This window comes from Canis aureus, chromosome 11 (genome assembly GCF_053574225.1).
Source record: "Canis aureus isolate CA01 chromosome 11, VMU_Caureus_v.1.0, whole genome shotgun sequence".
NCBI classification, from domain to species: domain Eukaryota; kingdom Metazoa; phylum Chordata; class Mammalia; order Carnivora; family Canidae; genus Canis; species Canis aureus.
The window spans coordinates 18,646,072-18,661,916 of NC_135621.1; the positions used below are offsets into that span (position 1 = coordinate 18,646,072).

At 47.9% G+C, this 15,845-nt stretch overlaps 1 protein-coding gene across 5 annotated transcripts; it reads right to left on the minus strand.

Moving 5' to 3' along the window:
- Nucleotides 1-9,201: 9,201 nt before the first annotated feature.
- LOC144323453 (uncharacterized) lies at nt 9,202-13,914 on the minus strand. Of its 5 annotated transcripts, none has more exons than XM_077913905.1 (5): nt 13,237-13,914; nt 12,333-12,455; nt 11,697-11,890; nt 9,936-10,129; nt 9,202-9,694 (listed from the first exon to the last, which is right to left on the minus strand). In XM_077913905.1, exons 2-5 carry the CDS (start codon nt 12,369-12,371, stop codon nt 9,450-9,452), a joined length of 672 nt encoding a protein of 223 aa, XP_077770031.1. In that variant the 5' UTR covers nt 12,372-12,455; nt 13,237-13,914; the 3' UTR covers nt 9,202-9,449. The 5 variants fall into 5 exon arrangements, with proteins under 5 accessions (XP_077770031.1, XP_077770033.1, XP_077770035.1 ...); XM_077913907.1 differs by having other exon boundaries at nt 12,682-13,914; XM_077913909.1 differs by adding an exon at nt 10,544-10,712 and having other exon boundaries at nt 12,333-13,914.
- Between the last annotated feature and the right edge of the window lie 1,931 nt (nt 13,915-15,845).

Sequence of the window (15,845 nt, forward strand, 5' to 3'; positions counted from 1 at the left end):
TCACACAAATGCAGAGGAATTCCACATGGCGTACCATGGAAAATGGGCAGGAGAAATTATTCCAGGTATGGCCTTTATTTATTTATTTTTATTTTATTTTTTGGGTCCGGCCTTTAAAAAAAAATCTTTTATATATTTTTTTATCTATTGGATCCAGAAGGAGAGAGTTGGATGCCATAGCCAAGTTTCAAAGGAGAGTTGTGCTTAAGGCCTTCTTCCCCAGCATTCGGATCCCCTCCAACGCTGGTATCCTCAGAAGGAAACCTCCATGCCAAACGCTTTCATTTACAGAAACCCCAGCTGAGCTCACAGTCAAGAAAAGTGATTTCAAGGGAGGAGCTTTAACACGGGAATTGGTCGCATAGGTGATGGAGGGCTGAAAGGGAAAGACCTGGTGAGGGACACCAGAGCACAAAAGATGGTAATAGCAGGCAGCTACTAAGCCTAGCATGGGGTGAACAATGCAAGGGGCCCCACGGAGAAGAGACACTGACCTCCCGGCCCGGGTGATGCCCCACTAGCTGCAGGCTGGCGTCTCTAACAGGCATCAGGAGGCAGGTTCAGGGAGCAGACGTGGAAGTGGCAGTGGAAGGAACCACTGCTGCGCCCAGGACAGGACAAAGTGCTGCTGCTGGAGCAACAACGACAGGAACAGGAACCCAACAAGAAACAAGGAGTCAATCGGAGAAGGACAAACAGTGTATGTTCTCATTCATTTGGGGAATATAAATAATAGTGAAAGGGAATATAAGGGAAGGGAGAAGAAATGTGTGGGAAATATCAGAAAGGGAGACAGAACATAAAGACTCCTAACTCTGGGAAAAGAACTAGGGGTGGTGGAAGGGGAGGAGGGCGGGGGGTGGGGATGAGTGGGTGACGGGCACTGAGGGGGATACTTGACGGGATGAGCACTGGGTGTTATTCTGTATGTTGGTAAATTGAACACCAATAAAAACTATTTTATTAAAAAAAAAAAAGAAACAAGGAGTCCCCCTCTCCCTCCTCTTTCCCAGCTTCCGCCTCCTAGGGGCCATTTGGGCTGAACCACTGAGCAGGAGCACGCCTGCCAAGGAGACCTGCAGGTTTGTAATCCCAGCCTTGGCAGCACGGAGCTGAGAACAGGAGCCTGACTTTGGAGTGAAACAGGGGAAACAGCCGCAGCACTCGCTGCATCTCAGCACCCCCACCCGCCCCCCATCCCCATTCCAGCATTGGGCACCGTCCTCCCTCCCAGGGAGCCCGCGGCTTCCTTGGGCCAGAAGCTTGAGAAACAGTCACTGCAAAAAATGGGTCACAGGAGCCGCAGATTTCAGATCACATCTGTAGACTGAGGTCGTTAAACCCCCCGCTGTCCCAGGATGTCTTCTGTGAGCACCCAGGTCGCTTGGGGGCGGGGAGGGATGCAGTGGCAGGTGCATGGGCAGGACAGGCCACAGGCTGCTCTCCAGGCACAGGCTTCATCCGCGGGCCGGCCACCTTCGCTCCAATCCTGCCCGGCCTGCCCGCTGCCTCTGCAGGTGCTGGGCGCCCCGGCACCCCGGCACCCTGACACCCCGCGCGGGAAGCCCCAGCCCCCAGCCCCGCTCTGCCTCAGGGCGCCCCCTGGCTGCTCCCAGAGCAGCGAAGGCACCGGGACGACGCGCCCCCTGGTGGCGGCTGGCGGAACTGCTCACTTCCCATCCTCCAGCCCCAGGAAAGGTCCCAGTGTTCCCAGGCCTTGTGTAGACAGGTGACTGTCCTTATGGCACCTCCCCTCCAAGGGGGCCCTCTTAGCAGCTCCAACTTACGGATGGAGGCAATAAGGTCTTTTTTTTTTAATTTAAGAGGTCAATCCCATTTACAATTGCACGCAAAAGCATAAGATACCTAGGAATAAACCCAACCAAAGAGGTAAAGGATCTATACCCTAAAAACTACAGAACACTTCTAAAAGAAATTGAGGAAGTCACAAAGAGATGGGAAATTATTTCATGCTCATGGATTGGAAGAATGAATATTGTGAAAATGTCAATGTTACCCAGGGCAATTCACACGTTTAATGCAATTCCTATCAAAATACCATGGACTTTCTTCAGAGAGTTGGAACGAATTATTTTAAGATTTCTGTGTAATCAGAAAAGACCCTGAATAGCCAGGGGAATGTTAAAAAAGAAAACCATAGCTGGGGGCATCAAAATGCCAAATTTCAGGTTGTACTACAAAGCTGTGGTCATGAAGACAGTGTGGTACTGGCACAAAAACAGACACATAGATCAATGGAACAGAACAGAGAATCCAGAAGTGGACCCTCGATTTTATGGTCAACTAATATTTGACAAAGGAGTAAAGACTATCCACTGGAAAAAAGTCTCTTCAATAAATGGGCTGGGAAAATTGGGCATGCACATGCAGAAGAATGAAACTAGACCATTCCCTTACACCATAAACAGATAAACTCAAAATGGATGAAAGATCTAAATGTGAGACAAGATTCCATCAAAATCCTAGAGGAGAACACAGGCAACAACCCTTTTGAACGCGGCCACAGTAACATCTTGCAAGATACACCCATGAAGGCAAGAGAAACAAAAGCAAAAATGAACGATTGGGACTTCATCAAGATAAGAAGCTTTTACACAGCAAAGGATACAGTCCACAAAACTCAAAGACAACCTACAGAATGGGGGAAGATATTTGCAAATGACGTATCAGATAAAGGGCTAGTGTCCAAGATCTATGAAGAACTTATTAAACTCAACAGCAAAGAAACAAAGAATCCAATCATGAAATGGGCAAAAGACATGAAAAGAAATCTCACAGAGGAAGACATAGACATGGCCAACAAGCACATGAGAAAATGCTCCTCATCACTTGCCATCAGGGAAATACAAATCAAAACCACAATGAGATACCACCTCCCACCAGTGAGAATGGGGAAAATTAACAAAGCAGGAAACCACAAATGTTGGAGAGGATGTGGAAAAAAGGGAACCCTCCTGCACTGTTGGTGGGAATGTGAACTGGTGCAGCCAGTCTGGAAAACTGTGTGGAGGTTCCTCAAAGAGTTAAAAATAGATCTGCCCTAAGACCCAGCTATTGCACTGCTGGGGATTTACCCCAAAGATACAGATGCAATGAGAGGCCGGGACACATGCACCCCGATGTTTCTAGCAGCAATGTCCACAATAGCCAAACTGTGGAAGGAGCCTCGGTGTCCATCGAAAGATGAATGGATAAAGACTATGTGGTTTATGTATACAATGGAACATTACTCAGCCGTTAGAAACGACAAATATCCACCATTTCCTTCGACGTGGATGGAACTGGAGGGTATTATGCTGAGTGAAATAAGATAATCGGAAAAGGACAAACATTATATGGTCTTATTCATTTGGGGAATACAAAAAATAGTGAAAGGTAATAAAGGGGAAAGGAGAAAAAATAGTGAGTGGGAAATATCAGAGAGGGAGACAGAACATGAGAGAGTCCTAACTGAAACGAACTAGGGGTGGTAGAAGGGGAGGTGGGCGGGGGTGGGTGTGACTGGGTGATGGGCCCTGAGGGGGGCACTTGACGGGAATAACACTGGGTGTTATTCTATATGTTGGCAAATTGAACACCAATAAAAAATAAATTTATAATAAGAAAAAAAGAAGCTTAACCAAGCATTTTGACTCTGGACCCTGCCATGATGCCAGGCTGCCTTGGTTTCTACATTATGCTGTGATAAAAAAAAAAGGGATGGGCATAAAATACTTATAATATATTGGGATACTAATGGGAAAGAATCTTGTATTTGAATAATATTTAATAGAATGGGAAGTTTTGATCATATCTTAAAAAAAAGTGAAAATTTCTTGAATGCTCACACTTTGCCTAACATTGTGGTAAATTGTTATATATTCATTATCTCACTTAATCCTCATGTGAACTGATGGTAAATTCCATCTACTGTTATCTCAATGTTAAGAATGTGGAGACTGAGGGATGCCTGGGTGGTTCAGTGGTTGGGTGTCTGCCCTCGGCCCAGGGCGTCATCCTGGAGTACCAGTATGGAATCCCACATCCAGCTACCTGTGTGGAGCCTGCCTCTCCCTCTGCCTGTGTCTCTGCCTCTCTCTCTCTCTCTTTCTCTCTTTGTTTGTGTGTCTCTCATGAATAAATAAATTAAATCTTAAAAAAAAAGAATGTGTCACCAGAGTCAACATGCACAAGCACTATGCCATGGTGATTTTAGGACATAAAATCATATAAGCTCTATGATGTCTGTTTGGGTGATGAATGCACAGAAACACATATATGTATGTGCACATATAGGTAGAAAAAAAAGACCAGAAGATATACACAATATATTTACAAGTAATTATCACCAAGAGTTTATTTCTTTGCTGTCGAGTTGAATAAGTTCTTTATAGATATTGGATACTAGTCCTTTAACTGATACTTCATTTCCAAATATCGTCTCCCATTCCGTAGGTTGTCTTTGAGTTTTGTGGACTGTATCTTTTCCTGTGCAAAAGCTTCTTATCTTGATGAAGTCCCAATCGTCCATTTCTGCTTTTGTTTCTCTTGCCTTCATGGATGTATCTTGCAAGAAGTTACTGTGGTCGAGTTCAAAAAGGGTTGTTGCCTGTGTTCTCCTCTAGGATTTTGATGGAATCTTGTCTCACATTTAGATCTTTCATCCATTTTGAGTTTATCTTTGTGTATGGTGAAAGAGAGTGGTCTAGTTTCATTCTTCTGCATGTGGATGTCCAATTTTCCCAGCACCATTTATTGAAGAGACTGTCTTTTTTCCAGTGGATAGTCTTTACTCCTTTGTTGAATATTAGTTGACCATAAAGTCAAGGGTCCACTTCTGGATTCTCTATTATGTTACATTGATCTATGTGTCTGTTTTTCTGCCAGTACCACACTGTCTTGATGACCACAGCTTTGTAGTACAACCTGAAATCTGGCATTGTGATGCCCCCAGCTATGGTTTTCTTTTTTAATATTCCCCTGGCTACTCGGGATCTTTTCTGATTCCACACAAATCTTAAGATGATTTATTCCACCTCTCTGAATAAAGTCCATGGTATTTTGATAGGGATTGCATTGAGCATGTAAATTGCCCTAGGTAGCATCGACATTTTCATAATATTAATTCTTCCAGTCCATGAGCATGGAATATTTTTCCATCTCTTTGTGTCTTCCTCAATTTATTTCAGAAATGTTCTATAGTTTTTAGGGTATAGATCCTTTACCTCTTTGGTTAGGTTTATTCCTAGGTATCTTATGCTTTTGGGTGCAATTGTAAATGGGATTGACTCCTTAATTTCTCTTTTCTCAGTCTCATTTTTAGTGTATAGAAATGCCACTGACTTCTGGTCATTGATTTTGTGTCCTGCCACACTGCCAAATTGCAGTATAAGTTCTAGCAATCTTGGGGTGGAGTCCTTAGGGTTTTCTATGTAGAGTATCATGTCATCGGTGAAGAGGGAGAGTTTGACTTCTTCTTTGCCAATTTGAATGCCTTTTATTTCTTTTTGTTGCCTGATTGCTGAAGCTAGGACTTCCAGTACTATGTTGAATAGCAGTGGTGAGAGTGGACATCCCTGTTTCATTCCCGATGTTAGGGGAAAGGCTCCCAGTTTTTCTCCATTGAGAATGATATTTGCAGTGGGCTTTTCCTAGATGGCTTTTAAGATGCTGAGGAATGCTCCTTCTATCCCTACGCTCTGAAAAGTTGTGATCATGAATGGATGCTGTATTTTGTCAAATGCTTTCTCTGCATCTAATGAGAGGATCATATGGCTCTTGTTTTTTCTCTTGCTGACCTGATCAATCACATTGATTGCTTTACGAGTGTTGAACCATCCTTGCATCCCGGGGATAAATCCCACTTGGTCATGGTGAATAATCTTTATCTACTGTTGGATCCTATTGGCTAGTATCTTGTTGAGAATGTTTGCATCTCTGTTCATTAGGGATATTGGTCTATAATTCTCCTTTTTGGTGGGGTCTTTGTCTGGTTTTGGAATTAAGGTGATCCTGACCTCATAGAATGGGTTTGGAAGTACTCCATCTCTTTCTTTCTTTCTTTCTTTCTTTCTTTCTTTCTTTCTTTCGGAACAGCTTTAGTAAAATAGGTACGGTTTCTTCTCTCAACTTTTGATAGAATTCACCTGTGAGGCAATCTGGCCCTGGACTTTTGTATCTTGGCAGGTTTTTGATGACTGCTTCAATTTCCTCCCTGGTTATTGTCCTGTTCAGGTTTTCTATTGTTTCCTGTTTTAGTTTTGGTAGTTTGTGGTTTTCCAGAAGTGTGTCCATTTCTTCTAGATTGCCTAATTTATTGGCGTATAGCTGCTCATAATAAGTTTTAAAAATAGTTTGTATTTCCTTGGTGTTGGTGGTGATCTCTCCTGTCTCATTCATGATTTATTAATTTGTGTCTTTTCTCCCTTCTTTTTAATAAGGCTGGCTAATGCTTGATCTATCTTATTAATTCTTTCAAAGAACCAAATCCTGGTTTTGTTGATCTGTTCCACAGTTCTTCTGGTCTCTATTTCATTGAGTTCTGCTCAAATTTTTATTAATTCTCTTCTTCTGCTGGGTGTAGGATCTATTTGCTGTTTTGTCTCCAGGTCCTTTAGGTGCAAGGTTAGCTTTTGTATTTGGGTTCTTTCCTGTTTTTGGATGGATGCTTGAATTGTGATGTATTTCCCCCTAAGGACTGCTTTTGCTGTATCCCAAAGATTTTGAATGGTTGTATCTTCATTCTCATTAGTTTCCATGAATCTTTTGACTTCTTCTCTAATTTCCTGGCTGACCCTTTCATCTTTTACAGGATGGTCCTTAACCTTCACATGTTTGAAATCCTTCCAAACTTCTTGTTGTGATTTAGTTCTAATTTCAAAGCAGTGTTGTGCGAAAATATGCAGGGGATGATCCCAATCTTTTGGTATCGGTTAAGACCTGATTTGTGACCGAGTATGTGGTCTTTTCTGGAAAAAGTTACATGTGCACTTGAGAAGAAGGTGTATTCAGTTGCGTTTGGATGCAAATTTCTGTAATATCTGTGAAATCCATCTGGTCCAGTGTATCATTTAAAGCTCTTGTTTCTTTGGATATGTTGTGCTTAGAATATCTGTTGATTGCAGAAAGCGCTAGATTGAAGTCTCCAAGTGTAAGTGTATTATTATCTAAGTATGTCTTAACTTTAGTTATTAATTGATTGATATTCTTGGCGGCTCCCGCATTCGGGACATAAATATTCATGATTCTTAGGTCCTCTTGTTGGATAGATACTTTAAGTATGATATAGTATCCATCTTCATCTCTTACTACAGTCTTTGGGACAAACTAATTTATCTGATATAAGGATGGCTACCCCTGCCATCCTTGAGGACCATTTGAATGGTACATGGTTCTCCAGCCTTTTCTTTTCAGGCTGTAGGTGTCCTTATGTCTGAAACCGGTCTCTTGTTGACAGGCAATAGATGGGTCTTGCTTTGTTACCCAGTCTGAAACCCTGTGCCTTTTGATGCGGTTATTAATCCCATTCACGTTCAGAGTTACTATGGAAAGATATGAATTTAGTGTCATCATGATACCTATTCAGTCCCTGTTTTTGTGGATTGTTTCCTTAGACTTTCTCTTTCTTTTGCAGGGCCCCCCTTAATATTTCTTGCAGAGCCAGCTTGGTGGTTACATATTATTTCAGTTTCTGCCTTTTGTGGAAGCTCTTTATCTCTCCTTCTATTCTGAATGAGAGCCTTGCTGTATAAAGCATTCTTGGCTGCATGTTTTTCTTATTTAGGACCCTGAATATATCCTTCCAGCCCTTTCTGGCCTGCCAGGTCTCTGTGGACAGGTCTGCTGTTATCCTAATGCTTCCCCCCATAGAAGTTAGGGATTTCTTGTTTCTTGCTGCTTTAAGGATCTTCTCTTTATCTTTGGAATTTGCAAGGTTCGCTATTAAATGTAAAGGTGTTGAGCGGTTTTTAATTGACTTTAGGGGGTGATCTCTCTATATCCTGGATCTGAATTCCTGTTTCCTTTCCCAAGTTAGGGAAGTTCTCAGCTATGATTTGTTCATATACACATTCTGTACATCTGTCCCTTTCAACGCCTCAGGAACCCCAATTAAATGTAGATTTTTCCTTCTGAGGCTGTCATTTGTTTCCCTTAACCTATCCTCATAGTCTTTAAATTGTTTTTCTCTTTTTTCCTCAGTGTCTGTCCTTGCCATCAACTTGTCTTCTATGTCACTCACTCGTTCTTCTACCTCATTAACCCTCGTCGTTAGGACCTCCAGTTTGGATTGCATCTCATTCAATTGATTTTTAATTTCATCCTGATTACATCTAAATTCTGCTGTCATGAAATCTCATGAATCCTTTCTGCTTTTTTCTAGAGCCACCAGTAGCTTTATAATAGTGCTTCTTTATTGGCTTTCTGACATTGAATTGTAATCCAAATTTTGTAACTCTATGGGAGAGAGGACTGTTTCTGATTCTTTCTTTTGAGGTGAGTTTTTCCTTATAGTCATTTCGCTCAGTGTGTAGTGGCCAAAAACAAGTTGTACTGCAAAAAGGAGAAAAAGCTAAAAAAAAAAAAAAAAAAAAAAAAAAAGAAGAAGAAGAAAAAGAAGAAAAAAGGGGGGTGGGGAATCACCAGATACAAACAGGAAAGAAAAAGAAGGGGGAGTATCGTCTGATTCCATATACTGTAAATCCCTCAACTTCCCCTGGAACTTTCCAGAGCTGCTTGGTCAATAACTTGCTTTCCCCCTGACCTTCTAGAGGTCTTCTGCCTTCAGTGCTGATCCTCAGTTGCTTGCACCTTTGGGAGCTGCCCAGCCCCCTGCCAGGTGTATAGCTCAGTGGGTGCTGTTTATCCTGTGAGGCCCCTGCTCAGTCCTAGGTACAGGGTGACACCAGGAGGGACAACAGTGGCGGCAGCCAGCCATGGAGTCAGCTCCTGCAGTAACTACCTCCGCTCCTAGTCCACTGGGGCCTGGAGGCCGCCTGCTGATCTGCAAGCTTGGGGCCACCCAGTGGCAGAGTATCCTGGCTGTCCTGTGTCCTCCTGGCTTCTGCCTGTCCCGGGGGAGCACCAGATCTTGGACTGTGTCCCCCGGTGCCCTGGGCTCCAGGGCCTGTGACCCTGTGAATGGACCTAAAGTACCACGATGTATAATTTAAAAGCATCAGAGTAAATTTTGTGTGAAGTTAACTTATCCTTTATTACAAATAAAACTCATAAACCATTATACAGGTTAAAGGAAAACTCAAAATATAGAAACAGTGAAATGACAGGGGAGTACAAGCCTCCGTTGGGCTGCACCCATCACGAGCCCCGCGGTAGGAGCTGGGGCAGGCTCTTGAGGTGGTTCAGGGTGTTGCTCAGGGGTCGAAGCCAGTTGCTTCAGAGGCAGGTGGTGGCTCTGGCACTTTGGGGACCCTGATTGCAGGCACCGGGGCCTACTCCTCCTCTGGGGTGGCCAAGGGTGCAGGTGGCTCCTCCAGGGTGGAGCAGTGAAATAGAGCAGTGACCACTATCTGCAGGGGCTTCGACTCAGCAGCCGGTATCTCAGTTCGGGCCAAGCCCTCAGCCCCAGCAGCCAGGACCTGCTCGATCACCTCAGGCCCTGAAGGTGCAGCAGGCCCCACAGTCGAAGCTGGGGCGGGCTTTTGAGGTGGTTCAGGGTGTTGTTCTCGGGCTGAAGCTGTTGCTCCAAGAAGACAAAGTATCATCACCAGGATGGACTTTCCACGTCCCTCCCAAATCAAGGACACTCTTCCTACTGCTCAGCATGTGTGAGTGCAAGAGCCCTGGGAGGACTCCCCAGAATGCAGCCCGTGGGGATGGGGATGTGAGCCTACCCACTTCTCCCGGCCCAGCTGCATGGAGGCTTGATCTGTGGGGCCCACCCTGTCCCAAACTCAGCCACCCCCGGTCCTCCTCACCCTTAGCCTCTGGCTCCGCTGCATGGAGGTGTATGAATTTTTTGAGGTAATGCCAGGCACGGTGTTCCAGGTCTGAGCCTGGCATGCGCTGCCTCATGAATTCCAGCAGCTTTTTCAGGGAGGGAAATTCTGGGAGCTGATGAAAATCCTCCTGATAGTACTCCAGCCAAATGTCCAGGATACAGGAGATCGCCCTGGGGAGGGACAGGCGGGCACAGGCGTCAGAAGACAGGGCTCCCTCACACACAGGTGTTCCAGGGAAGCCCTGCAGGAACCGGGGCTCCTGGCCTCCCACTCAGGGCTGTTGGAGGCCAGTCCTGCTCTTTGTCCACCTGCCACCTAGCGGTCCTGCCTGCCAAAGGGCTGCTCACTGAGGAGGGGCTGGCATGAAGCCTCTGTGCATGGGAACCCACGACCAGTGGTGTGACTATCACTGTCTTTCCTGGGGAAGCGGGACTCCCTCCTAAACCTGGCTACCTGCCCACTTGCCCCTTGAATCCACCTGCAGGTGTATGGGGAGGGGGGCATCTGGCCTGTCATTGCCCTCACTGCACAGACTGTTGCTCTGGGAATGTCCAAGTGAGGAGGGCTTGGGCTCTGTGTCTTACCATGGCCTTGCCAGGAGCCGCCTGGTACCGCCACCTTCCCTCCTGTGGCTCTGTGCTGCCTCACTCACGAGGGGCCTCCAGGGGGTGTCCTTCCACTGGCTGTAATCTCCCATCTCCCACAGGGCGAGCGCTGTCTGGTCCATGAGCCCTCACTGGCCCTCCTGAGCACCTGCTGTGCACCCAGGTCCAGGTGCCACCAGATTGGTGAGTGCGATGCTACCCACACCCTCTGCTCTGGGCCCCAGGTGTGGGGTAGACAAAGGGTTTGGAGGGGGTGGGCATGGAGAAGGTCTCCCTTAGGGATCCCAGTGCTCTCCCACAAAGCCTGCACCCCATCCATAGCTCTCCTTTGCTCTTTTCCTGAAGGGCCCTTAGACGTTGACCCTGTCACAGGAATTGCAGATGTATGGGGTGAGGGTCCAGCAGCCCCTCTGACCCACAGCCCCCTCGCTGCCCTCCTGGAGAGGGAAGGCCCTCTTGCAGGAGCGAAAGCTCAGTCACATTTTCCACCACTGCAGGACAGTGTCATTGTCACCATAGGCAACTACGATGCATCCATATCTAGAGGGCGGGGGCATCACATGAATTGTCCTGTGGACGTGACCTCTCATCATGGGGGCTGTTAGCCTCTGACCCCTGACTAGTCTGGAGCCCTGGGAGGCCGTCAGCTCTGTGCTTGGGGCCACCGGCAGCTCCTGGAGAAGTGCCTGCACCTGCTAGGGCTTCCTGAATGCTTGAGGAATGAAAGGGCTCTGGCCAGGCGCATGGCTGATATCCGAGTGGGCCTGGGGCACCCCAGGGTCCCCGGGGTCCCCCAGTCTGGTTGCAGCATGACACAGATCCCCGATGGACTCTCAAACCTCCCTTTCAGTGGGAAAACAGGCCAGCTCAAGACCCTGGTGGTGGTGGGGGAGGAGGCACAGGCTTCGTCATGGGGAGAGAACGACGGCTGATGAGCACAAGCACAGCCCCTCTAGCCGACCTGCCACAGGACAGGCCCTGGGGGCTTCCCTACAGGACCCCACTAGGCCCTGTGTGACTCTTCTCCAGTCAGAGGAGCAGCACGAGGGGCCAGGAAGCTCAGAAACATTCCCCAGACTCCCAACCAGTAGGTGGCCCATCCCACTGGGCTGTGGAGGGTCAGGGTGCTCACTTGGTAAACAGCAGGTCCAGCACCTCTTCAGTGCTGGCAAATTCATTATAGTTTTCTAAGAAACTGAAAATAGAGATGATGTCCCTGCGCAGCAAGGCGGGCAGCAGTTGTTGTACTTCGTGCTCCAGCAGCTCCGTCCAGCTGGGCTTTGTCGGGGAGATCGGATTCCACTTCATGGCCGACGCCCTTTCACCCTGAGGTGGGACAGAGGGGACGTGCAGCTTGTGCTGTAACTGCCAAGAGGCCTGGGAGTTGGAGCGCAGACCAAAGCCCGAGCTCTCAGCAGCTGTGGGGAGTGGGCAAGAGTCCCCACAGCAGGAACATGGGGCTTGAAGCCTGCGGCTCAGTCACTTAGCATCTGACTCTTGGTTGTGGCTCAGGTCATGGCCTCAGCATCCTGAGATCCTGCCCCTGGCAGGCTCTGTGCTTGGGGCAGAGTCAGCTTGAGGAACCTGTGTCTCCCTCTCCTACTCCCTGCTCTCTGCCTGTCTCTTAAACAAACAAGACAAACTATCCAATAAAGAAATGATCTTAGAGGATAAATGTTCAAAAAAAGTTTGGATCAATACAAGGACCTCAAGTGGGAGAGGTTAGTATCCCAGGTCCGATTGTCAGCTGAGTTTTGACAGCACCCACCTGCGTTAATGGCTTCACCCCTTGAATTTGACCACACATCCCTCTCTCGAGGTGCCAACTTGGAGACCTTTCCTTGGGTGGGAGGGCTCAGGGTGTGAAGGCTGTAGGATGTTCAGTGCTGCCCTGTGATTTGGCAACAGAAGGGAATCGCATCGAAGTCCTGCATCAGTGAAGGGCTCAATGGCTGTGGGAACCAACTGGCCTTCTGACATGTTGTGCAGCACATGAGGCCCCTGTTCCTGACCCCGGAAGGGGGAGCAGGAATGTGCTCCTTCACAACCTAACTGCACAGCAATAGACATAGTACAGTGAGCCCCATGTCCCTTTGGGAAAAAGTCTGCCAACTCACCAGGACCATGCTCAAGCCTTGGAGAAGTTGGAGAAGGACCTCAGGCCAATGGGGTCTCCAGGGAGCACCAGTTAGGAGAAAGCATAGCACAGTGCAAACTACTGGAGACCATGTGCGATGAGACATGGTGTGTCTCTTTTTTGAAAGTTTTCATTATTTATTCATGAGAGACACAGAGAGACAGAGACAGAGAGAGGCAGACACACAGACAGAGGTAGAAGCAGCCCCCATGCAGAGAGCCCAAGGTGGGACTCGATCCTGGGACTCCAGGATCAGGGCCTGGGCAGAAGGCAGGCACTAAACCACTGGGTGACCAGGCATCCCCTGAAGGCTCTATTCTGATATTCCCACAAATCTGTGCACAGGGACTCTGCATCTGGCCCAGGCAGGAGCAGGGCCATGGGGGTAAGTTTGGGGAGAAGGGGAATCCAGACTCATGTGGGAGCATGTGTCTAGGGGGGAGCCCAGGGGAGTAGCAGGCTGGCTTCTGGGCTCCGGGGCCCTTTGTGCCACACGGGGCCCTGGGTGTCGGGTGGCCCCAGCCCCTGCACTCACCTTGAGCCTGCACTGGCCTCTGTTAGCTGTGCAGGGCAATTCCCTCCCTTGAGGCGGTGGGGCAGATGACCTCTTCCTCCCGCTCTCACCCCCAGTCCTGTGTGGAGCTCTGTGAAGACAGTGCTCAGAAGCCAGGCAGGAGACCTCAGTGCCCAGTCTGGCTGCCTCGGCTGGGCCGCATACCCAGCTGACTCTATTCCAGACACACCACAGCACAGTCGGCACACACCTCCCCCAAGGAGAGAAAAGGGATGCAGCTGCAGGGCCTTGGGCTAACTCTGGGTCAGGTAAGAGGCACCTCAGGAATCCTCTTTCCACCCTTCCCACCATGACATCAGGGTGACCCTGAAGGGATCACCAGGGAACCTGCTGCCCTGCAATGTCCTCCAGCCTGGATGTGACCTGCCCACACATCCCTGTTTCCCTGAACCTGAAGAGGATGGGATGGGACTGCCCAGGATGGCTGGCACAGGTGGGCTGGCCTGGCCTGCGCTGCTATTACTTCATGGCACCTCCTGATAAATGCTCTGAGGCGTTGGCTTTTATGATGGAGCCAAAGCCTACAGCATTTGAACAAGTGGCATCCCTGGGGTTCCTGGAAGCCAGAGGCCCCAGAGGTGGGCAAGCAGCAAGAGAATATCTTCCAGTAGCGGATGTCTTCAACCAAGTGAGCCTGAGGTGGGGCTGCACTAGAATGCGGGTGCCTGGTTACAGGGGTTCCAAGTTCTGCTGTCAAGGAAGTGACCTCACTGCCTGGGACCCCCTACCTGAGTCCACTCCTGGAGGAAGCTTCAGGAGCAGCGCTTGGAGCTGCCAACAGCTCCCCCCTCCCTGCAGACAATGGCCTGTGCACACAGTGACACAACTGCACCCCTCTCCACAGGCCCCAGGGAAGGACTGTGTGCAGCCAGGGCCCCAGCCTGGAAACACACCTGGGTTCAGACACAACTTTCCATTCTTCCCTGGTTTTGACCCTGGAGAAGCCATTGTGCCCTTTTTTTTTTTTAAAGATTTTTATTTATTTATTCATGATAGTCACAGAGAGAGAGAGAGAGAGAGGCAGAGACACAGGCAGAGGGAGAAGCAGGCTCCATGCACCGGGGGCCCGATGTGGGATTCGATCCCGGGTCTCCAGGATCGCGCCCTGGGCCAAAGGCAGGCGCCAAACCGCTGCGCCACCCAGGGATCCCGCCATTGTGCCCATTGGCGATGGTCTGCGTCTTGCCTGTGGGATAGGGATTTTCCTAGCGGGTGCTTCCTCCAGACATCTCCAGGCCACTGTGGCATCATATCTATGACATTGGAGGCGGGTGTCACATGCAGGAAATACCTCCAAACACATGTTCTTCTTTGGTGTGTACATGCATCCAGGCCCACATGGTCCTGTGTGCAAACAAGTGGGCACCAGTACTCTCATTCTGGAGGCCCAGAAGATGACAGTCCCACTGGGGCAGGGATGGGCAATAGCTGCCCACAATCCTAGGCTCCTGAATATAAGGCAAACCTTACAGAATGTGTCAGAGTCTTGACCTAGAAGCTGTGAGGCTGTCCTTATCCTGAAACCCTGCCTGTCATGTGTTAAGGGCCATTCCTTCATTTCCACTGGGTGAGCTGTGGACAGCGGTGCACCTAGTGGGTCACCCTGACCTGGGCTCTAGGAAACCTGCTGTCAGACACAGAACTGTAAGTAGACAGTAGGCACTGAATCTCTAGCTTGACCACCAACTGAACTGAAATTTTGTGTATCCATGTACACTGACAGAAATAGAGAAACGGGTGTAAATGTAGACACATATGCAGAACTAGGGAGTTAGCAGAGAAGTAACATCATTGAAGATCATTAAATAAAAAAAGAAATACAGCTGAATCTTGAATGGAGAAAATGGAGTAATTAAAATAGAACCATGAAAAATAATTCATCAAACCAAAAAGCAGAAAGAGGGATAAAGAAGCAGGAGCAGATTGGTGACACAAAGAAAGCGGCAAGCCTCGAATGTAAGTATGATCGTGCCTCACGGATTCCATGGAACAGAAGTCGAGCAACAAGCAGCACCTTCCAGCAAAGGCCTAAGAGAATTATTTTGTTTTGTTTGTTTATACTTAAAGATTTTTATTTCTTTTTTCATGAGAGTGACAGAGAGTGAGAGAGGCAGAGACATAGGTAGAGGGAGAAGCAGGCTCCATGCAGGAAGCCTGATGGGGGACTCGATCCCGGATCTCAGGATCAGGCCCTGGGCCGAAGGTGGACGCTCAACCCTGGAGTCACCTGGGGGTCTTAGACTAAGGTAATTATTGAATAGACTGTGTTTTTTCCAGTGGTCTACACTTTTTTGTTTCTTTATCATTTATTTCTGCTCAATCATGATTCTTTCTCTCCTTCTTTTGCCTTTAGGCATTAATTACTGTTCCTTTCCTAGCTTCCTTAGTGGTAAGGCTTGGTTGTATATTTGCACCTCTTCTTGAATCTTGAGGTAGGCCTGCATTGCAGTATACTTTCCTCTTAGGACCACTTATAGACAAGTAGAGCTTTACCTCCAAGGTCGGCAAAAGTTTGACACTGTCCTGTTTTCATTTTCATTTGCTTCCATGTATTTTTTATTTCATTTTTA

Coding starts and splice junctions, on each gene's coding strand:
- LOC144323453 (XM_077913904.1), bottom strand. CDS start 13,566: ATGGTGGGAAGGGTGGAAAGAGGATTCCTGAGGTGCCTCTTACCTGAC. Junction 10,130..11,696: donor CTGGACCTGCTGTTTACCAA/GTGAGCACCCTG, acceptor GTCCCTCCCCAG/GGCGATCTCCTGTATCCTGG. Junction 9,695..9,935: donor AGCGGAGCCAGAGGCTAAGG/GTGAGGAGGACC, acceptor TTGGAGCAACAG/CTTCAGCCCGAGAACAACAC.